The sequence below is a fragment of the Somniosus microcephalus genome, chromosome 13, assembly GCF_052327205.1.
Source record: "Somniosus microcephalus isolate GS21.2 chromosome 13, FLI_Smic_1.0, whole genome shotgun sequence".
Lineage (NCBI taxonomy): Eukaryota > Metazoa > Chordata > Chondrichthyes > Squaliformes > Somniosidae > Somniosus > Somniosus microcephalus.
This window is the reverse complement of record NC_140999.1, coordinates 187794797-187818623: the sequence shown is the minus strand read 5'-3', so window position 1 is coordinate 187818623 and position 23827 is coordinate 187794797. Positions and strand designations below refer to the sequence as shown.

At 49.4% G+C, this 23827-nt stretch overlaps 1 protein-coding gene across 1 annotated transcript in view; it reads left to right on the top strand.

Annotated features, from left to right (window-relative positions):
* matn4 (matrilin 4) overlaps window positions 1-23827 on the top strand; it is a 103416-nt gene that overhangs the window by 30440 nt on the left and 49149 nt on the right. Inside the window, exon 2 of the mRNA XM_086005843.1 lies at window positions 21610-21767. Coding sequence (XP_085861969.1) covers window positions 21656-21767 — 112 coding nt within the window. The 5' untranslated portion in view covers window positions 21610-21655. The remainder of the gene's footprint in view (window positions 1-21609; window positions 21768-23827) is intronic.

Genomic DNA, 23827 nt, shown 5'->3' with positions numbered 1-23827 from the left:
GAGGGAGAGAGAGACTGGGGGAGGGAGGGAGAGAGGGAGAGAGAGACTGAGAGAGGGAGAGAGAGACTGAGAGAGGGAGAGAGAGACTGGGAGAGGGAGAGAGAGACTGAGAGAGGGAGAGAGAGACTGGGAGAGGGAGAGAGAGACTGGGAGGGAGGGAGGGAGCGAGACTGGGAGGGAGGGAGGGAGCGAGACTGGGAGGGAGGGAGGGAGCAAGACTGGGAGGGAGGGAGAGAGGGACTGGGAGGGAGGGGGAGAGAGAGACTGGGAGGGAGAGAGAGAGAGAGGGAGGGAGAGAGACTGGGAGGGAGGGAGAGAGACTGGGAGGGAGGGAGAGAGAGACACTGGGAGGGAGGGAGGGAGGGAGAGACTGGGAGGGAGGGAGGGAGAGACTGGGAGGGAGGGAGGGAGGGAGAGACAGGGAGGGAGGGAGGGAGAGACTGGGAGGGAGGGAGAGGGAGACTGGGAGGGAGTATGAGAGAGAGACTGGGAGGGAGAGAGAGAGAGACTGGGAGAGGGAGCGAGAGAGACTGGGAGAGAAAGAAACAGTGACCTGAGCCAAGACAGGGGCGGGGAGAGAGATTGGGAACTTAGTAATGACGTGTGAGGGCTGGATTTTGATTCTGGAGGCGTGTAGGAGGCGGGACTACAACTTTCGGGGTTGTAGTCCTGTATCCATCGAGTTGTGGCCAACCCATGCGATTTTCACTTGATTGACCTTGTTGCGCCCACCCAGCTTGATTGACACAGATTGACATTTCATCTGTCAAGAGCTTTTGACAGATGAAATATCAGCGTTTGACAGCTCTTTGAAGCTGTCAAACACTGACAATCTGTAACAAAGTTAATTCCTTCGTCTGAGGCTGATTTAGAGACCTCTCCGGAACAGAAAGCTGAATGCTGCAATTTTTGACAGCTCGCAGCCATTCTGCTTTCTGTGCCAGTGAGATGAGGGACTCCCGAGACCTGAAGGAAGGAAGGCTGTAAAGGTAAACTAAACTTCTTTAAACACTTTACACACACCAAACACACTTACCTCTGCACTCATGCACCCATCACTCACCTGAACACCGGACATCTCGAACCCTCCAAGTCCTTCAGCCCGACAGTCCACCTCGCTAACTTGGCGTGGTTTGGAGCCGTCGGGAATCCCACACTTCAGGAATAAAAATAGGGATTAGGCTAAAAACTGCCTGTTAACTACCTGTTAACGGGCAGTTAATTGGCACTAATCCCCTTCCCGCCTCGGGGAGGCGGGTCCCAGCACAGGTCGGGTACCCGCCTCCTTTGAAACTGGCATGGAGGCGGGATGGGTTCGTGCCCCACGATTTCGAGATTTTAACCCCCCACACACCTCCAATCCCACCTCCACGGTCCAATGAAAATCCTGCCCTGTGTGTGTGTGTGTATGTGTGACGTGCTATATGCAAGACTTGTCATATAGACCGATAAAAACATAATATAAAAACTGATAACATACTTGAGTTGAACATTAGGTTCAGTTAGGCCCTGGACATTCACCGTTCTACATTAGAAGCCGCAAATATGAAGCCTGGAGGATCAATCTGGTAAGTCACCTTGCGTCTTAAAACTGGATCATTAAATTTTTTTAAAAATTGAGGCATATGAGGAAGTCAATCTTTTTTTAATTTGTTCTCAGGATGCGCATGATGTTGCCGCGGGTGACATTTACTGCCATCCCTAATTGCCCTAAGAAGGTGGTGGTGGGCCTTCTTAATGAAGTACCGATTGTTTTTACAACTGAATGCCATGCGAGGCCACTTGGGAAGAGATTAAGGGCTGGATTTTCCAAGCCCCGAGGTGGCGGGCATGGAGGCGGGACAGCTGGTAAAATCGGAGAAAGCGGGGGTGGATGGCAAACCCGCCCCCATCCCGCCTCCGTCCCCTTTTGCCAGGAGGCGGAAAGATGTGCAGCTTTGGGTCCCGCCTCCTGGAGGCGGGAAAGGCATTTAATCCTTTTAACTGCCTATGTTAACAGGTAGTTAACAGGCAGAAAAAGGATTAGTGCCATTTTACCTTCACAGGTGAAGGCTTTCCGACCTCGGAGAACCCTGTCGGGTTGGAGGAGACGTGGAGGAGGTCTGCGGCGGTCAGAGGTACCTGGAAGTAAGGTGTAGAGGTGAGTGATGGGTGCAAGTGTTTAGTGGTAAGTATGTAAGGTGAGTAATAAGTTTAAAAAAGTGTGCACTTACCTTGTTTTCTTTCTACAGCCTTTACAGTGCTGGATGGGGAGAGCCGATATTCTCCTTGTCAATTTCACATAATGGCTGTTGGATCCTCCGATCTTACAGACATGTGAAATTTACAAAGTTGAAAGGTTTGATGAGTCCTCACCACAAAGACTCATCAAACTAAAGAAAATGGCAGTGTTTGACAGCTTCACAGAGCTGTCAAATGCTGTCATTTCTTCTTTCAAGAAGTCTTGATAGATAGCACGTCTGACGTTGACATGATCTGTCAGTGACTTCCTCCCTAATTGGCCTGCCGAGCCCGCAGGGCGGGCTTAACAAGCTCAATCAGGGGGAAATCCCTCTGATTGGTCAGGCGAGGATGGAGGCGGGACATTGATATGACAAGCAGCTGTCCCGCCTCCAACTCGCTTCCATTAACAAAATCCAGCCTTAAGAGTCACAGAATCACAGAAACCCCACAGTGCAGATAGAGGCCATTTCGGCCCATCGAGCCTGCACCGACACATATCCCACCCGATCCCCGTAACCCCACGTATTTAATCCCCCTAACACTAAGGGTCAATTTATCATAGCCAATCAACCTAACCTGCACATCTTTGGACTGTGGGAGGAAACCGGAGCACCCGGAGGAAACCCACGCAAACACGGGGAGAATGTGCAAACTCCACACAGACAGTCACCCGAGGCCGGATTTGAACCCGGGTCCCTGGCGCTGTGAGGCAACAGTGCTAACCACTATGCCACCGTGCTAACCACTATGCCACATTGTGGGGACTGGAATTCACGTGTAGGCCAGACTCGGTGGGGGGGAGGGGGTAGGATCTCTTCCCTGAAGGGAATCAGTGAACTAGTGTTTTTATGAAAATCGGACAATTTTAATGGTCATTATTTTTCTGGTGACACCTCACAAGTCACCAGATTTATTGAATTCATTTTCACACCTTGTCGTAGTGAGATTTGAGCTCACCACCTCGGGATTCCTGGTCCATTCTTACTGAACACGTGTTTCTGGAAACCACAACAACCTGTATTTATACATCACCTTTAATGTAGTAAAACGTCCAAAGGCACTTCACAGGAGTTTTAGAACACAAAAGATTGAGACGGTGCCACATAAGAAATTAGGGCAGATGACCAAAAGCTTGGTCAAAGAGGTAGGTTTTAAGGAGCGTCTTAAAGGAGGAAAGAGAGGCGGAGAGGTTTAGGGAGGGAGTCGCAGAGCTTTGGGCCCAGGCAGCTGAAGGCACGGCCACCAAAGGTTGAGCGATTATAATCAGGGATGTTCAAGAGGGCAGAATTTGAGGAGCGCAGATATTTCAGTGGGGGGGGTTGCTGAAGGAGATTACAGAGATAGGGAGGGGCGAGGCCATGGAGGGATTTGAAAACAAGATTTAGGGAGGGAATTCCAGAGCTTAGGACCCAGGCAGCTGAAGGCACGGCCGCCAATGGTGGAGCATTTAAAAATTGGGGAAGTTCAAAAGGCCAGAATAGGTGGAGCACAGAGGACTAGGGAGATTATAGGCTGGAGAAGAGGTGGAGATTACAGAGATAGGGAGGGGCGAGGCCATGGAGGGATTTGAAAACAAGGAGGAGAATTTTGAAATCGAGGCGTTGCTTAACCGGGAGCCAATGTAGGTCAGCGAGCACAGGGGGTGATGGGTGAACGGGACTTGGTGCGAGTTAGGACACGGGCAGCCGGGTTTTGGATGAGCACGAGTTCATCCACATGTATGTTCCCAGTGGATGACTCTGTTCCAGCGACTGAATGGACAAAATGGTGGAATGAAAGGAATCGAAGGGTAACATGCTAATTAGCTGGGGTGGGGGGGGTGTTTAAAATAATAATAACGCTCAATTCTTGATCATTTAAATTCGTTTTATTCAAGCAAAAATAAATTGTATTATCCAATTAATTTGAATTACGCAATGTAAATAATTCAGTGAAGCGAGAATTTAGTGCTTGAAAAGAATTTGAATCATCAGGTAATTTAAATTCAGAAACTTTCAAAAAAGTGCAGACTGTACAGGGGTTTAGTGGCTGCTGTGTAACAGTGTCAGTCTCAGGGGAACTCACTGGATCAGCTTTAGACCCAATGCAAGCAAGCAGTTAGAGACGGATAATTACTCTAGTTCTCGAATACATTAATGCCCAACTGTGATAGGGACATAGGAGCAGGAGGAGGCCGTCCAGCCCCTCCAGCCTGTTCTGCCATTCAGTTAGACCATGGCTGTTCTGTATCTCGACTCCATCGGTTATGATCTGGAATACACTGCCTGCGAGGGTGGTGGAGGCAGACTCAATCGGGGCTTTCAAAAGGGAGTTGGATAAGTACCTGAAGGAAAAAAAATTTGCAGGGCTACGGGGAAAGGGCGGGGCGAGTGGGACTAGCTGAAGTGCTCTTACAGAGAGCTGGCACGGGCTCGACGGGCCGAATGGCCTCCTTCTGTGCTGTAACCACTCTCTGATTCTACCCACCTTGGTTCTGTAACCCGTAACACCCTTGCCGAACAAAAATCTATCAATCTCAGTTTTAAAATTTTCAGTTGACCACCAGCCTCAACAGCTTTTTGGGGGAGAGACTTCCTGATTTCCACCACCCTTTGTGTGAAGAGGTGCTTCCTGACATCACCCCTGAACTGCCTGGCTCCAATTTTAAGGTTATGCCCCTTTGTTCCGGACTCCCTCCACCAGAGGAAACAGTTTTTCTCTCTCTCTACCCTATCAGCTCCTTCAATCATCTCAAACACCTCAGTTAGATCACCCCTTAATCTTCTGCACTAAAGCCTAGTCTACACAACTATATGATCAATGTATATACTCTAATAGTGTTCGATCAATAGGAATAATTATATAAACATGAGGTCTGGCTTGTCCTTCGAGAGAAGGGGTGGTGTGGTCCTTCTATTATGCATTTTCTATTCTATAACGCATTGGCTCGAGGGTGGATTCAACTCACAGTAGTGTAATCTGCCCCTGGTGACATTTGAAATGTATCTGTTAAAGTTAGAGTACAGAGCGGAGTAAACAAGCTGAATTGCAAGCGCAAGGGGGAGGACAAGAGTTCCCTTTGTGTGCCAAACTTCTGACACAGGTTTTAGAGCCTGCGCAGGAAGCCTAACACAAGGGTTAGATTATTTCTGAAGAGCTGTATAAAAGCCCTTCATTAATTCTTATCGCCAGGTGGAATTGACCAGCCTGAAAATCCACGGCGCCCAACAATGGGCCTCCTCAGTGACACAGTAAGCTTGCTTTACAGGAGTCATGCTAGAACTTGGATTGATATACAGGAAACTCTCTCTTAACCAGCAAAATTCAGGAGTAGGTTCAGGTAAGTTTCACTATATACAGTATTAGCGGCCGTGTAACCGGGGTTCCTGGATCTGTGGCCGTAACCGGGGTTCCTGCACCTGTGGCCATGCAACAGGGACTCCTGGATCTGTGGCCGTGTTACCGGGACTCCTGCACAAGTGCCGTGTAACCGGGGCTCCTGCACAAGTGCCGTGTAACCGGGGCTCCTGCACCTGTGGCCGTGTACAGGGCTCTCGTACCTTGGTAAGTATACATCTCTGTAATCCGGACTTTTTGACCAACCGGCACCACGCCGGTCCCGTCGGTGCCGGATAAAAAAGAGTTTCCTGTCACGCCTTTCATGACCTCAGGACGTCCCAAAGCGCACTACAGCCAATGAAGTACTTTTGAAGTGTCGTCGCTGTTGTAATGTAGCAATCGCGGCAGCCAATTTGTGCACAGCAAGCTCCCATAAACAGTAGTGTGATAATGACCAGATAACCTGTATTTAGGTGTTGGTTGAGGGATAAAATATTGGCCAGGACACCTCTGCTCTTTTTTTTGAAATAGTGCCGTCGGATCTTTTACGCCCACCTGAAAGGGCAGACAGTGCTTCGGTTTAACATCTCATCCAAAAGACGGCACCTCCCACAGTGCTGCATTCCTTCAGCACTGCTCCAGAGTGTCAGTCTAGATTTTGAGGTCATGTCTCTGGAGTGGGGCTCCACCCCCACAGCCATCTGACTCAAAGGCAAGATTTCTTCCGACTGAGCCATGGCTGATACTGACATGCAGTTACCCCAGGTAAGAACAGAGGAGGCGGGGGGGGGGGGGCGGGTTGGCGATACCAATATCGGCAGTGACAGGAAGGGAAGTGGAGCTACGGATGGAGGGAGAGGACCCAGGTGCCAGCAACCTCTCCCTCTCTTCTACCCGCTGCACATCGGCAACGGATATTCAGGGCTGATTCGGAGCCCTTCTGCCAAACCTTGCCGGAAGTATTCAGGGGGGCTTATGCCCCCAAGCCCATCTCTCCCACCCTCCTCCCTGCAGCAGCGCCGCTGGATCTGCCTGGCTTCCATTGGCAGGCTCTCTCTGCTAATGCCAGGAGCCCGCCCTACATGTATTATGACCCCCTGACCCAGGAAGGCAGGGGTCGGGCACACGGTGGAGCAACTAGCAGATTGATTGGGTGGTGTTTCTGGGGGGATTGACAGTGGAGAGACAATGGCAAGCATTCAAAGATAGAATGGAAGAATTCCAGAACATGTTTATACCGGTTTGGCATAAAAATAAACCTAAAAAGGTGACTCAACCGTGGATAACGAGGGAAATTAGGGACAGCATAAAATCAAAAAAAAGGGCATATCAACTGGCAAAAAAAAGCACCAGACCGGAAGATTGGGGGCAGTACAAGATACAGCAAAAGAGGACAAAGGGATTAATCAGGAAGGGGAAAATAGAATACGAAAGTAAACTTGCAGCAAACATAAAGACAGACTGCAAAAGCTTTTATCGGTATATCAGGAGGAAAAGACTGGTAAAATCCCAAGTCGGTCCCTTGCAGTCCGATTCGGGAGAATATATAATGGAGAATAAGGAAATGGCAGACCAATTAAACTCATACTTTGGTTCTGTATTCACAAAGGAGGACACAAATAACCTCCCAGGAATATCGGCAAACATAGGGACTAATGAGAGGGAGGAGCTGACAGAAATTAGTATCTCTAGGGATATGGTGTTGGGTAAGTTGAGGGGACTGAAGGCCGACAAATCCCCGGGGCCTGATAAACTACATCCTAGGGTACTTAAGGAGGTGGCCCTGGAGATAGCAGATGCTCTAAGGATCATCTTCCGGAACTCCATTGACTCGGGAACAGTACCCGTGGATTGGAGGGTAGCTAATGTTACCCCAATATTTAAAAAGGGGGGTAGAGAGAAAGCAGGGAATTATAGACCAGTAAGCCTTACATCGGTTGTGGGCAAAATGCTAGAGTCCATTATTAAGGATAAAATAGCGGAGCACTTGACAAATGGGGAAAGGATCGGACAGAGTCAACATGGATTTACAAAGGGTAAATCGTGTTTGACTAATCTGCTGGAATTTTTTGAGGAAGTAACTGGTAAAATAGATGGGGGAGAGCCAGTGGATGTGGTGTACCTTGACTTCCAGAAAGCCTTCGATAAGGTTCCACACAAAAGATTATCATGCAAAATTAAGGCTCATGGGATTGGGGGCAAAGTATTAACGTGGATAGAGAACTGGCTGGCGGATAGAAAACAGAGAGTTGGAATAAACGGCTCGTTTTCGGAGTGGCAGGCAGTGACCAGCGGGGTGCCGCAAGGATCTGTCCTGGGACCCCAGCTGTTCACAATATATATAAATGATCTGGATCAGGGAATTGGATGCAATATTTCCAAATTCGCTGACGACACTAAACTAGGAGGAGGGGTGGGCTCTGATGAGGATGTCAGGAGGCTACAGTGCGATTTGGACAGGTTGGGGGAATGGGCGGATACGTGGCAGATGCACTATAATGTGGATAAATGCGAGGTTATCCACTTTGGGGGTAAAAACAGGAGGGTAGATTATTATCTAAATGGCAATAGATTGGGAGATGGGGAAGTGCAGAGGGACCTGGGTGTTCTTGTGCACCAGTCACTGAAGGAGAGCATGCAGGTGCAACAGGCGATCAAGAAGGCAAATGGTATGTTGGCCTTCATATCAAGGGGGTTCGAGTATAGGAATAGGGATACCTTACTACAGCTGTACAAGGTGCTGGTGAGACCGCATCTGGAGTATTGTGTACAGTTTTGGTCGCCCCATCTGCGGAAGGATGTTCTTGCCATGGAAAGAGTGCAACGGCGATTCACCAGGCTGATACCTGGAATGGCGGGAATGACCTACGAAGAGAGATTAAATAGTTTGGGCTTGTACTCACTGGAGTTTAGAAGATTGAGAGGGGATCTCATCGAAACATATAAAATTATGGCAGGCCTGGACAGGCTGAATTCAGAGAGAATGTTTCCAATGGCCGGGGAGCACAGAACCAGGGGCCACAGTCTAAAAATAGCGGGCAAATCATTTAAAACAGAGATGAGGAAGAATTTCTTCACTCAAAGAGTGGTGAGCCTGTGGAATTCCCTGCCACAGAGGGCTGTGAAGGCTAATTCAATAAATATTTTCAAGAGAGAATTGGATATATTTCTGAAGGCTAAGGGGATTAAGGGTTACGGAGAAAAGGCGGGGACGGGGTACTGAACTGGTAAGATCAGCTATGATCTCAGACGAAGATCAGCCATGATCTCATTGAATGGCGGAGCAGGCTCGAAGGGCCGAATGGCCTACTCCTGTTCCTATCTCTATGTTTCTATGCCCTGCACCAACCCGCCCTCCAGCAGCACTAACACCCCGTACGGAAATGCAGCTCCAGGTATAATAGATATAAGGGACTTATTTCTTAAACATGTCACACATTGGTTAATAAGTAACTAGGAAAGGCAACAAGTTACTGGGAGACATTACAAGGCGATAATTCCATTGAATGGTTTATAATCGCCATCTGGAATCAGAATAAGATAACAGCCTTGCAATGATTCCACGTTTCATAACATAAGAAATAGGAGTAGGAGCAGGACAACTCCACTTTCCTGCCCGCTCCCCATAACCCTTGACTCCCCTGTTGCTCAAAAATCTGTCTTCTATTCTCTGGGGAAAGAACCAATGTTCCCTGTAATTGTTTTTGGTGCCGCGCGGCCCCTTTAAGGGACTGAGCAACCCATTCAAAATACCGCACATGCGCGGTTTTTGCATTGAAAAGCCGGCTGCGCGGGATCCCTGGAGCGCTGCGTGGCCGCGCAGCTTAAAGGGAACATTGGGAAGGACCGCCTCTTAACATCTAACCTAGCTCTGGCCAACATTAACCCTAATTTTTCTTTTTGGGGGGGGGGCAGGTGCGCGGCCCCTTTAAGGGGCTGCGTGGCCCATTCACGGTTTCGCGCTCGCGCAAAATTTAACATTGGAAAAACCGCTTCAACTTCAAGAGGGAACCTTGGTTCTGACCTTTATTTAACTTGAGATTGTGACCCCCCTCTGGTACCTTCCTAAACTATTTAGTTGACACAAACTGTCCGCACAAACGCAACCTATTAAGAGAGAACTGGGAATATTAATGGCTTGAGATCTCGGGCACTACTGTGGTGGTGTGTGGTCCAGTGTTATGCTGCTGGTGGGTATCTTATCCTGCATCCTTCCGGTCCAAAGCAAACCACAGTGATCATAAATGCTGCAAGGCAGAGATAATGTAGCTGTCAGCAGGATATTTAACTTGGACAGGGAGTACAGGACCAGAGGATTGAATGCAAAATTAAAAAGCCTCAAGTGGGACCAGCGATTAAAAGATATTTTTTGCTGCCCCACAGATGTGCAGAACAATGCTTCCAGCCAAAGAAGTTAATACAGCATCAATTAACCCTCAGGAGAAAGACTTGCATTTCATAAAGCACCTCCGGACGTCGCAAAGTGCTTTACAGCCAATGAAGTACTTACATAGAAACATAGAAGATAGGAGCAGGAGTAGGCCATTCGGCCCCTCGAGCCTGCTCCGCCATTTAATGAGATCATGGCTGATCATCCAAATTCAGTACCCTGTCCCTGCCTTCTCCCCATATCCCTTGATCCCTTTAGCCTTAAGATATATATCCAACGCCTTCTTGAAGTGTAGTCACTGTTGTAATGTGGGAAACGCAGCAGCCAATTTGCAAACTGCAACGTGATAATGACCAGATAATCTGTTTTTTTAGTGATGTTAGTCGAGGGATAAATGTTGGCCCCAGGACGCCGGGGAGAACTCCCCCCCTCCTCCTCCTCCTTGCTCGGTTTAACGTCTCATCCGAAAGACGGCACCTCCGGCAGTGCAGCGCTCCCTCAGCACTGCCACTGGGAGCGTCCGTTCTCGATCTCTGAGAGCGGGACTTGAACCCGAGACTTTCCCTGAATCAGAGGGGCGAGTGCTGCCCACTGAGCCACGGCTGACACCTTACAGAAGCACTTCTACTTCAAGTGGCCCTCCAGTGTACCGGGGCTCCCGGGAGCACGGAATTCACCCCATTTACATTGCAGAGTCAGTTTCCCAGCCCCCCCCCCCCTTGAAAGAAAGAAAAGAAAGACTTGCATTTCTACGGCGCCTTTCACGACCACCGGACGTCCCAAAGTGCTTCACAGCCAATGAAGTACTTTCTGAAGTGTAGTCACTGTTGTCGTGTGGGAAATAGGTAGTCTTTTGTTTTAATTTGCATTTGACGCCAATGTTACTGCAATGGCCAGAGGAGCTTTGGGGAAAGCACTGCCTGAAGTGGCCCTGGTCACCTCTAGAGGGAGCAGCATCACCTCATTCACATGACTGTTGGGGTCAGTGCCAGCCAGCAATTGTACAACAAAGGGAGCATCAATAAACAGGGCAGGATATATCCACACTTTCTGTTTGGCCCCTTTTATCTTCTTCCCTCCCACATGGCAGCTGTCCTTCACTCTCCCAGCGCAATTCACAGCCCATCTAGAGCCATCCTTTATTCCTTAACCTGTCCCATTACCACCTCCTCTCGCCTTGAATATCTCTCAATGTCTCTTAATCTCTCCTGCTTTCTATCTTATCACTGACCTTCCCTTTTGTTCTTTCATCCCCTCCCCCTTTTCCCAGCCCCTAAACTTGCTTTCCATTTCCTGCTTGTTTCCAGTTCTGACGAAAGGTCATCGACCTGAAACGTTAACTCAGTTTCTCTCTCCACGGATGTTGCCTGGCCTGCTGAGTATTTCCAGCGTTTTCTGTTGTTATTTCGGATTTCCAGCATCCGCAGTATTTTACTATCAGAATATAACAGCAGCAGCTTGCATTTACAGCGATTCCTTCAGGTAGAAGAATGTTTACACGGTGGGTTGCAGGGTGGCTGAAGATGGTGCACTCATGAGGGGCGATGGCCGAGTGTGACTCGGTGCGGAGTAGGATACGGGCAGCAGAGCTTTGGATAGGTTGAAGTTTACGGGGGGGCGGAGGATGGGAACCCCAGCCAGGAGATCATCGGAATGGGCGAGGATGGAGGTGGCTGTGGGTTTCGGCAATAGATCGGCTGAGGCGGGTAGGAGGGGGGGGGGGAGATGGGTGATGTTGCGTAAGTGGAAGTAGGCGGTCTTTATGACGGAGAGGATATGGGTTCAGCAGCTCAGCTCGGGGGGGTCAAACAGGACCTTGAGATTGTGAGCTGTCTGGTTCAGCCTGAGACAGTGGCCAGGGAGGGGGGGGGAGTGGAATCGGAGGCAGCGGTGCGGAGTTTGTGGCAGGGTCCAAAGACGATGACTTTGGTCTTCCCAATGTTTAACTGGGGGGAAGTGGCTGCTCATGCAATGCCAGATGTCGGACCAACAGGCTAACTTCGCAGACAGTGGAAGGGCCGAGAGAGCTGGTGGTGAGGTAGAGCTGGGTACATGTGGAATCTGACACCATGTTTTCGGATGATGGGCAGCATGTAGATGAGGGAGAGGAGGGGGTGGGGGCCAAGGTTAGATCCTTGGGGGACTCCACAGGTAACGGTGTGAGGGCAGGAAGAGAAGCCATTGCAGGAGATGCTCTGGCTACAATTGGATAGGGAAGAGTGGAACCAAGCGAGGGCAGTCCCACTGAGCTGGACAACGGAGGAGAGGCGTTGGAGGTGGATGGTGACATGAATCTTGTCATTCATGTGAAAATGACTTGTGTAATAAAACTGGGCGGCCTGCTGGTGGCGCTGTCCAGGGAGAGTATAAATACTCGAGCATGGGCCCAGCTTGTGCAGGACATTCTTTAACAGGAACTAGTGAAGGACACAACTAGATCTCCATGTTGCAAAACAGTTGATTAAAGCTTTGTTTAACACTTAGACCAAGTGCCTCGTAGTTTTCTTATGTCAGATGGTGTGGTCGAACTGACCCTTGAAACATTTCCTGTGGGAGCCCCTCCCCAACCCTTACTTTCATTCAGATGCCCACAGACGGGTCTGAAACTCGTGCTGGTTTCTGCTTCAGATTGAAAATCAGCATGTGCCTGAACCAAGCCACTTGTTCCCACCACACCGACCAGCTTGACGCAGCCTCCTGTGTTTGTGGGACCTTGCTGTGCGATCCGCTCAGCCCTTTATAATCTGGATTTGCTGTGATCCCGACGGGACATAAGCCATAAACTGACACTGGCAAGACTACAACAAGTATGAAAAACGGGGTGTTAAACTCGCTCGATATTTAGATTCTTGATTCAATTAGCAGATTGGCGTTTGTAAAAGTGACAGCAGGAGAATTAATCAGTCATTTAAGTGTGTGTTGGGTGCAGATGGCAAAATTAAATGAAAATCATCCTTCCTAAGAATGATCAAATAAATGAATGGATGAAATATTGCCTGTAATAAGCTTCAAATGTGGCAGACATTGTAATAATGAAAAAGCAGTTCAGTGTATATATCAGACTGATTTATTCTAGATAACTGCAACTGGGTGGAAAAGACACTTGTGGGGTGGGGTGGGGGGCGGGGGGGGCCGGGGCGGGGGGGCTGGGCGGGGGGGAACTGGTCTCCAGTGAAAGCACAAAACAGGCGATAGCGAATCAGCAGTTCGTTTTAGACCACGACAGATTTTCTTTTCTGTCCGTGGCCCAGTGGGCAGCACTCTCTCTCACCTCTGAGTCAGAAGGTCGTGGGTTTAAGTCCCACTCCAGGGACTTGAGCACAAAAATCTAGGCTAATACTCCAGTGCTGAGGGAGCGCTGCACTGTCGGAGGCGCTGTCTTCCGGACCAGACGTTAAACCGAGGCCCCGTCTGCCCTCTCAGGTGGACATAAAAGATCCCCTGGCTACTATTTCGAAGAAGAGCAGGGGAGTTCTCCCCGGTGTCCTGGGGCCAATATTTATCCCTCCACCAACATCACTAAAAACAGATTATCTGGTCATTATCACATTGCTGTCTGTGGGAGCTTGCTGTGCGCAAATTGGCTGCTACGTTACAACAGTGACTACACTTCAAAAGTACTTCATTGGCTGTAAAGCGCTTTGGGATGTCCTGAGGTTGTGAAAGGCGCTGTGGAAATGCAAGTATTTTCTTTTGTTTTTGAATTTCACCACCTAGCACGGCTCTGAGGTTCTGCCAGTCTCCCGCCGGAGTTACAGTGCGTGATGGGTAGAACCCCCCTAGTGGAATGTCGGCCCCTGTGGGTTTTGCGTCTGTCGAGGTGTAAGATCCCGGCGCTACACCGGCTCGGATACGGGCGCCACCGGCTAGCCTCGCGCAGAGTGGCTGCTTCATCGGAAAATGACCTGCTCACTGCTCACCGTTTCCCACCCGCTGCTAACGGAGACCCAGGAACCTGACGCTGGGGCGTTTCCTGACCTTACTCCCGCCTCATTGAAAATCAGAGTCCAACTACCCGCCCGTTGGGATAGTTTAATTCTTTACACCCTTTTTAATAACAGATTCGTAAAGCTAGAGACAGTAATGTGTCTGGCAATTAACTTCATTTATTATCATTTCCAAACATTCATCTTGCGACTACATACAGAGCAGAGCACACAGCCCTACGGTTAGAAACTAACGTTTAAAGAATCATTGGGGAATCTTGAGTGAAGTGTTTATCCAAAACAGCGACTACACTTCAAAAAGTACTTCATTGGCTGTAACGCGCTTTGGGTCGTCTGGTGGTCGTGAAAGGCGCCGTAGAAATGCAAGTCTTTCTTTCTTCATTTCTTTCTTTAGGATACCGTCCGTTTTGTGCGACCGCGCAGGGCGAATTTCTACCCCCAAGTAGGTTTAACAGAGTCACAGATTCTACAACCCAAGGACAGAGCCTTAAACTGAGAAGAGGGTGGGTGACTGGATTTAACTACTTTACACAGAGGGTGGTGCATGGAATGGACTGCCCAAAGATTCCTCGGAGGGGGGAAAGGGGGGAATATGAGCAAATTCAAGACAGAGTTGGAGAAGTACCCGGAGAAAGATTTAACGGGAGGGTATGAGAGATATTAGGGGATATTTCCCAAGCACTGGGACCCACCAGATGGACAGCAATGGCCTTTTCTGCTCCTGTACAATCCAATACCCCAATGCTTCCCTCAATAGTATGGGACTCCTTATCTACGCTCACTTTTCCCTTCCACCGAAAGGTTGTTAAACCCCAAGCTCGGCATCGCTGCTTCCTGATTTTATCCCATTCTCCATCTTATTCTTGTTAACTTTGGCAAAGTTTTGGGTTGCTAACCTTCTGGGATTGGCCGGGAGTCTCCCAGGAATTGAAGATTAATCTCCTGGGCACTGCAGCCAGCAACACCTGGGAGAAGAAAATCATAGGGAGGGCATTAAAAAAATGGGGTTTTTAAAAATAAATTCTTTGAACACTTTGGTTATTAGTCATAAATGAGATGGGAGTAAAAGGCCGTTTGACTGAGAGTCAAAAATCATCCAGTCAGTTAATGAAGTCTATTCACTTTCCGATTGGCCGCGGGAAGGCGGGGTGCCGTGAGGATTTATTTTATTCATTCACAGGATGTGGGCGTCGCTGGCAAGGCCAGCATTTATTGCCCATCCCTAATTGCCCATGAGAAGGTGGTGGTGAGCCGCTGCCTTGAACCGCTGCAGTCCGTGTGGTGAAGGTACTCCCACAGTGCTGTTAGGGAGGGAGTTCCTGGATTTTGACCTAGCGACGATGAAGGATCGGCGATATATTTCCAAGTCAGGGTGGTGTGTGACTTGGAGGGGAACTTGGAGGTGGTGGTGTTCCCATGCGCCTGCTGCCCTTGTCCTTCTAGGTGGAAGAGGTCGCGGGTTTGGGAGGTGCTGCCGAAGAAGCCTTGGCGAGTCGCTGCAGCGCTTCTTCTTCTTCTTAGGCAGTCCCTCGGAACTGAGGATGACTTGCTTCCACATTAAAAGTGAGTTCGCAGGTGACTGATGAGTCCAAGGTGGGACCTACAGTCTCTGTCACAGGTGGGGCAGACGGTGGTTGAAGGGGCGGGTGGGTGGGGTGCTTGGGTTGACGTGCGCTCCTTGCGCTGCCTGCGCTTGGCTTCCGCTTGCTCCCGGCGAACAGACTCGAGGTGTTCGGCGCCTTCCCAGATGCTTCTCCACCACTTTGTGTGGTCTTGGGCCAGGGATTCCCAGGTGTCGGTGGGGATTTTACACTTTTTCAAGGAGGCTTTGAGGGTGTCCTTGAAGCGTTTCCTCTGCCCACCTGGGGCTCTCTTGCCGTGCCGGAGCTCTGAGTAGAGCGCTTGTTTTGGGAGTCTCGTATCGGGCATGCGGACAATGTGATCGACCATCGGAGCTGATTGAGTGTGGTCAGAGCTTCGATGCTGGGGATGTTGGCCTGAGCAAGAACACCGACATTGGTGTGCCTATCCTGCCAATGGATTTGCAGGATCTTGCGGAGGCAGCGTTGGTGGTACCTCTCCAGTGCTTTGAGGTGCCTGTTGTACATGGTCCATGTCTCTGAGACATACAGCAGGGTGGGTATCACTGCTGCCCTGTAGACCATGAGCTTAGTACCGGGTTTGAGGTCCTGGTCTTCAAACACTCTCTTCCTCAGGCGACCGAAGGCTGCACTGGCACACTGAAGACAGTGTTGGACTTCGTCATCGACGTCTGCCCTTGTTGACAGTAGGCTCCCGAGGTATGGAAAGTGGTCCACGTTGTCCAAGGCCTTGTCATGGATTTTGATAATCGGGGGGGCAACACTGTGTGGCGGGGGCAGGTTGGTAGAGGACCTTTGTCTTACGGATGTTTAGTGTAAGACCCATGCTCTCGTACGCTTCGGTGAAAGTGTTGATGATGGTTTGGGGTTCGACCTCTGAGTATCTTGTAGATGGTACACACTGCAGCCACGGTACGCCGGTGGTGGAGGGAGTGAATGTTTAAGGTGGTGGATGCGGTGCCAATCAAACGTGGTGGATGGGGTGGCAATAAAGCATGCCAGTCAAGGATGGACATGTTGGGCGACCAATGGCGGAAGCGTGTGGGGGGCGGGACAGTTGGAGGCAGGAGGTCATAAGAACATAAGAAATAGGAGCAGGAGTAGGCCATACGGCCCCTCGGGCCTGCTCCGCTGATCCGAACCTAGACTCACGCCCACTTCCCTGCCCGCTCCCCGTAACCCCTAATTCCCTTATCAGCTAGGAAACTGTCTATCTCCTTTTTAATTTATTTAATGTCGCAGCTTCCACAGCTCTCTGAGGTAGCAAATTCCATAGATTTACTACCCTCTGAGTGAAGAAGTTTCTCCTCATCTCAGTTTTGAAACGGCAGCCCCTTATTCTAAGATTATGCCCCCTAGTTCTAGTCTCACCCATCAGTGGAAACATCCTCCCCGCATCCACCCGATCAAGCCCCCTCACAATCTTATATGTTTCGATAAGATCGCCTCTCATTCTTCTGAATTCCAATGAGTAGAGGCCCAACCTACTCAACCTTTCCTCATAAATCAACCCCCTCATCTCCGGAATCAACCGAGTGAACCTTCTCTGAACTGCCTCGAGAGCAAGTATATCTTTTCTTAAATATGGAAACCAAAACTGTACGCAATATTCCAGGTGTGGCCTCACCAGTACCCTGTATAACTGAAGCAAGACTTCCCTGCTTTTATACTCCATCCCCCTTGCAATAAAAGCCAAGATTCCATTGGCCTTCCTGATCACCTGCTGTACCTGCATACCAACCTTCTGTGTTTCATGTACCAGGACCCCCAGATCCCTTTGTACTGTAGCACTTTGCAGTTTTTCTCAATTTAGATAATAACTTGCACTTTGATTTTTTTCTGCCAAAGTGCATAACCTCACACTTTCCAACATTATATTCCATCTGCCAAATTTCTGCCCACTCACTTAGCTTATCTATGTCCTTTTGCGGGTTTTTTATGTCCTCCTCACTCACTGCTTTCCCTCCCATCTTTGTATCATCGGCAAACTTGGATATGTTGCACCTGGTCCCCTCCTCCAAATCGTTAATGTGATGACAGCTCCAGGAATACGTCCAACCAGAGTTGGTGACCCGAGTGGCGTTCCGCATCACGGGCCTTCGTCTGAGCTTCTCAATTTAATATTTCACAGGGCGGTGGACACCATCAGTTCAAGCACCTCACTCTGTTATTATGCACCTCATGAATAAAAAAGGAGCAAAGTTTTTTGCAAATACATCTTAGCATGGTAACAATATCCTTTCAACGGAAATTAAGTCTGGACAGCATTAATTCAGTTCAAAGGATACAGATTAAACCACAATACAAATCTCCTCTTAAACTTGGCATTAGTTAGCACTGATTTGGCAATCTTTCTCGGAAAGGCAACAAGATTAAAGAGTGTGGGAAAAGGAAATGTCACATGGGAGCTTTGACTTTGAAGTTGATTCTAAGGTTCACTGTTGCTGAGAAGTTCAGGCAGAGTTTCATCGGAATCAACATTATTGGATAGATAAACTATCACAATTCACTGACTATAGGCTGAGCTAACGGGCCTGTCACCGTTCTGGAGGCTGGCTATTACAAAGTGGTGCCATGCTTGTCCCTTCACCCCTTCACCCCTTGGTCCTTGGTTCTTGGTTCTTGAACCACACTCTGCTCAGATTGTTGGGGTCTCTGCCAGCCCGAAAACCAAATGATAAATCAACTTGGGGATGGTCAACATAATACTTGGTGGATACAGAACCACCGTGAAAAAACTGGCCAAACTTCAGCAAGTATAGCTACTAGACTATTCCAATGCTCCCCTGGCCGGCCTACCACCTTGCACCCTCCATAAACTTCAGCTCATCCAAAACTCAACTGCCCCGTGTCCTAACTCACACCCAGTCCCGTTCACCCATCACCCCCTGTGCTCACTGCCCCGTGTCCTAACTCGCACCCAGTCCCGTTCACCCATCACCCCCTGTGCTCACTGCCCCGTGTCCTAACTCGCACCAAGTCCCGTTCACCCATCACCCCCTGTGCTCACTGCCCCGTGTCCTAACTCGCACCCAGTCCCGTTCACCCATCACCCCCTGTGCTCACTGCCCCGTGTCCTAACTCGCACCGAGTCCCGTTCACCCATCACCCCCTGTGCTCACTGCCCCGTGTCCTAACTCGCACCAAGTCCCATTCACCCATCACCCCTGTGCTCGCTGCCTGTGTCCTAACTCGCACCGAGTCCCGTTCACCCATCACCCCCTGTGCTCACTGCCCCGTGTCCTAACTCGCACCAAGTCCCGTTCACCCATCACCCCCTGTGCTCACTGCCCCGTGTCCTAACTCACACCGAGTCCCGTTCACCCATCACCCCCTGTGCTCACTGCCCCGTGTCCTAACTCACACCGAGTCCCGTTCACCCATCACCCCCTGTGCTCACTGCCCCGTGTCCTAACTCACACCTGATGCGCTATCAATTACTCATAAAAGACTGAGAGTTAAGAGAGTAACTAAAGGCTTTTATTAACAAAAGAATGAAGGTCTGCCTCGAGTGGTCGACCGGTCCAGAATACAAAGGGCTGGGGAGCAGTCACCTTTATACTAGGACTTGTGGGAGGAGTCAGCCGAGGCATGTCCAGGCATGTACACAGTGGAATACAAACAATGGTTTACCACAACACCCAGTCCCGTTCACCCATCACCCCTGTGCTCACTGCCCCGTGTCCTAACTCGCACCCAGTCCCGTTCACCCATCACCCCCTGTGCTCACTGCCCCGTGTCCTAACTCGCACCAAGTCCCGTTCACCCATCACCCCCTGTGCTCACTGCCCCGTGTCCTAACTCGCACCCAGTCCCGTTCACCCATCACCCCCTGTGCTCACTGCCCCGTGTCCTAACTCACACCCAGTCCCGTTCACCCATCACCCCCTGTGCTCGCTGCCCTGTGTCCTAACTCGCACCCAGTCCCGTTCACCCATCACCCCCTGTGCTCACTGCCCCGTGTCCTAACTCACACCCAGTCCCGTTCACCCATCACCCCTGTGCTCACTGCCCCGTGTCCTAACTCACACCCAGTCCCGTTCACCCATCACCCCCTGTGCTCACTGCCCCGTGTCCTAACTCACACCCAGTCCCGTTCACCCATCACCCCCTGTGCTCACAGCCCCGTGTCCTAACTCACACCCAGTCCCGTTCACCCATCACCCCCTGTGCTCACTGCCCCGTGTCCTAACTCACACCCAGTCCCGTTCACCCATCATCCCCTGTGCTCGCTGCCCCGTGTCCTAACTCGCACCAAGTCCCGTTCACCCATCACCCCTGTGCTCACTGCCCCGTGTCCTAACTCGCACCAAGTCCCGTTCACCCATCACCCCCTGTGCTCACTGCCCCGTGTCCTAACTCGCACCAAGTCCCGTTCACCCATCACCCCTTGTGCTCGCTGCCCCGTGTCCTAACTCGCACCAAGTCCCGTTCACCCATCACCCCCTGTGCTCACTGCCCCGTGTCCTAACTCGCACCAAGTCCCGTTCACCCATCACCCCTGTGCTCGCTGACCTACATTGGCTCCCGGTCCGGCAACACCTCGATTTTAAAATTCTCATCCTTGTTTTCAAATCAACTCCATCGCCTCGCCCCCTCCCTATCTCTGCAACCTCCTCCAGCCCTACAACCAAGATCTTTCAAAGAGCCAGCACAAGCCCAGTGGGCTGAATGAACTCCTTCTGTGCTATACTATTCTATGAGTCACCTCTCCAGTACACTCCTTACTTCCTGGTCTCTGCATGGGTTATGTTACTGGACTAGTATTCCAAAGAATGAGAGTTGAAATCCCACAATGCCATTTTGAGAATTTGAACTCAGTTTTAAAAATCAGGAAATTAATAAAAAAGCTGGTATCAGTAAAAGTGACCATGAAGTCGTTTTGATTGTCATAATAAACCCAACTGGTTCACTAGTGTCCTTTAGGGAATGAAGCCTGACGTCCTGACACCAATGTAGTTGACTCTTAACTAGCCTCTGAACTGACCTTGCAAGCAGTTGTATCAAAATCGTTACAAAGAGTAACTTCAACACACGGACTGCAGCGGTTCAAGAAGGCGGCTCACCACCGCTTTCTCGGGGGCAACTAGGGATGGGCAATAAATGCCGGCCTCGCCAGCGACGCCCACATCCCAAGAATTAATTTTTAAACAGGGTGGGTGGGATCAGCTCTTGTTATTAAACCTGCCCATTCCGTCACATTGTCTAGACGTGTTCTTCTTTGCATGCCTCTTGATGCCCTTCCGCCTCTTGTGGGCCCAGAAATTCGGGTCTCCGCGGGTGAGTACGCACGGGGTACTCACCCGTAGGCCGAATGGAAGTGCCCGGTTTCCTGCATGCACTGCGCATGCGCGGGAAACCGGCACTTCCGATCCTCTGAAAGCAGGGGTTCAGAGGTCGAACGCGTGCGCGGGGGAGGCAGCGCGTGCGCATCGAAATTAGTTTTTTTTTACAGGTTTTCACGCAAGGGTAAGCCTGCAGGATTTAGAAATGTAAAAAGCAGACGTAAGGCCTGCTTTTTACAAGGTAAGTGGTGAATTAATTAAAATTAAAACATTTTTTCTACAGGTTTATTATTTTTAAATACTTTAAAGCAAGGTAAGTTTATTTTTAGCCCCGTTAGAATATAAAATTATTTTTTTCAAAAATTTAAATTATTGTTTAAAATAGTTATTTAATGTAATTTATAGTCTATTTAAAAAATGTGATTTAAAAAAAAATGTATTTGAAGGTTTACTGCTATTTTGGGGCTGTAGTATTTATAAGTCTTGACAGGTCTTCCTGTCAAGACTTATGAATGGAACATTCCCTGCTCCGATTGGCTGCCCATGGCCCACGTGATCCCAGGGGACGCATCGAACTAACTGCGCCCCTGGGACACGCAAGCACTGCGCGCCGGCAGCTGGACCAGGCCCCGGATCGGAATTCCACGGGGGCCCAGAGCTCAACGGCCGGCGCGCAAGGTAAGTGCAGGTCGGGGGCTTACACCCGTGGGAAGCCCCCCCGACCCGAATTTCTGGGCCAACGTCTCCAGACAGTAACAACCACAGGAATCAGTGGCAGGAATGAGGAATGATAGACGCTGCTCTAGTGTTTGTGTTGCTAAATGTTCTTCCTTTTTTCTCTACAGCAGTGTGTCTCTGTTTCTCAGTCAATCGCACTCCTCAGTTTGAAAGATGAAGCTGCCCCTGGCAATTGGAGTATTCCTGATAATGGAAGTTGTCTTGATGGATGGGATTCACTCTGCCAGAATAAGACAAACGAAGATAAGGAACAGAATGATTTCAGGTGAGGAAGAGCATTGGGATAAAAAAAATCAGCATTGAAGAGCAATATGAGTATAAGAGTAAAGACGTCTTACTGCAATTATATAGGGCCCTGGTGAGACCACACCTGGAGTATTGTGCACAGTGTTGGTCTCCTTACCTAAGGAAGGATATACTTGCCATAGAGGGAGTGCAACGAAGGTTCACCAGACTGATTCCTGGGATGGGGGGATTGTCCTATGAGGAGAGATTGAGTAGACTAGGCCTATATTCTCTAGAGTTTAGAAGAATGAGAGGTGATCTTATTGAAATATACAAAATTCTTACAGGGCTTGACAGGGTAGATGCAGGGAGGATGTTTCCCCTGGCTGGGGAGTCTAGAACCAGGGCTCACAGTCTCAGAATAAGAGGTCGGCCATTTAGGACTGAGATGAGGAAAAATTTCTTCACTCAGATGGTGGTGAATCTTTGGAATTCTCTCCCCCAGAGGGCTGTGGAGGCTCAGTCGTTGAGTATATTCAAGACAGAGATTGATAGATTTTTGAATATTAAGGGAATCAAGGGATATGGGGATAGTGCAGGAAAGTGGAGTTGAGGTAGAAGATCAGCCAAGATCTGATTGAATGGTGGAGCAGGCTCGAGGGGCCAAATGGCCGACTCCTGCCCCTATTTCTTATGTTCTTATGTTCTTATGTCGCCTAAAACAGTGGAAATAGCTCAGTTGTATACAGTGCGTCATTTTAAGAAGCCTATTGGCTGGAGCAGTGTGCGGGTGCGACTTGTTGGTGTACTGGGAGTGCCAACGCATGATGCCAGGGAGTAGAGCAATGCTTAGTCAATTCCTCTCAATTAGCTGATTTCCGCTCTTGGCTAGAATGGAATGGGACAGCTGGGAAACAAAAAAAACACGTGCATTGTGCCCCCAGATTATTCTCGTGGCACCTCATAATGTCATGTCTCTGAATTGCATTGGCATACTCTTTGGGGAGCTGCTTGCCCACCGCTTTTCTCTCAGTGCCTGGACAAGGGTTCCAAGGAAAGGCTGGGGAGAAAAGAATGGGACTGCATACGCTCAACAAAAAAAAAGGGTGTGCATTTTCCGATATGTGAAGTTCAGGCACAAATGTTTTTTTGTGAAGTAACGTTAGAAGTTGTCCACTGTTTTGCTTTATATTGCGAGTGAGTAATATTTAGGAGTCAAGACTTTGTGTTGCTTTCCGGACTCGTTATTCCTAGTAACAAAACGATTGGGTTAAGACTTTACCATCCAGGGGGGTTTTGTCAAAAAAGTACTCCTAACTTTAAAATTAACGGGATGCTCATAAAACAATCTCAAGCTACAATTGGTCTCAACGTTGCAAGACTAGAGAGGGGGGAAATTGGCTAGAGCTCTCACTCCTGATCACTATCCAGTGATCCCGACTAAAAGTGCAGCTGTTGGATATCAGGTAAAGGCAGGATTCATAGAAACATAGAAGATAGGAGCAGGAGTAGGCCATTCGGCCCCTCGAGCCTGCTCCGCCATTCAATAAGATCATGGCTGATCATCCAAATTCGGTACCCTGTCCCTGCCTTCTCCCCATATCCCTTGATCCCTTTAGCCTTAAGAAATATATCCAACTCCTTCTTGAATATATTTAATGAATTGGCCTCAACTGCCTTCTGTGGTAGAGAATTCCACAGGTTCACCACTCTCTGGGTGAAGAAATTCCTCCTCATCTCTGTCCTAAATGGCTTACCCCTTATCCTTAGACTGTGACCCCTGGTTCTGGACTCCCCGGCCATTGGGAACATCCTTCCTGCATCTAGTCTGTCTAGTCCTGTTAGAATTTTATAAGTTTTAATGAGATCTCCTCTCATTCTTCTAAACTCCAGCGAGTATAAGCCCAATCGACCCAATCTCTCCTCATACGTTATTCCTGCCATCCCAGGTATCAGTCTGGTGAATCTTCGCTGCACTCCTTCCATGGCAAGAACATCCTTCCTCAGATAAGGCGACCAAAACTGCACACAATACTCAAGGTGTGGTTTCACCAAGGCCCTGTACAACTGCAGCAAGACATCCTTGTTCTTATACTCGAA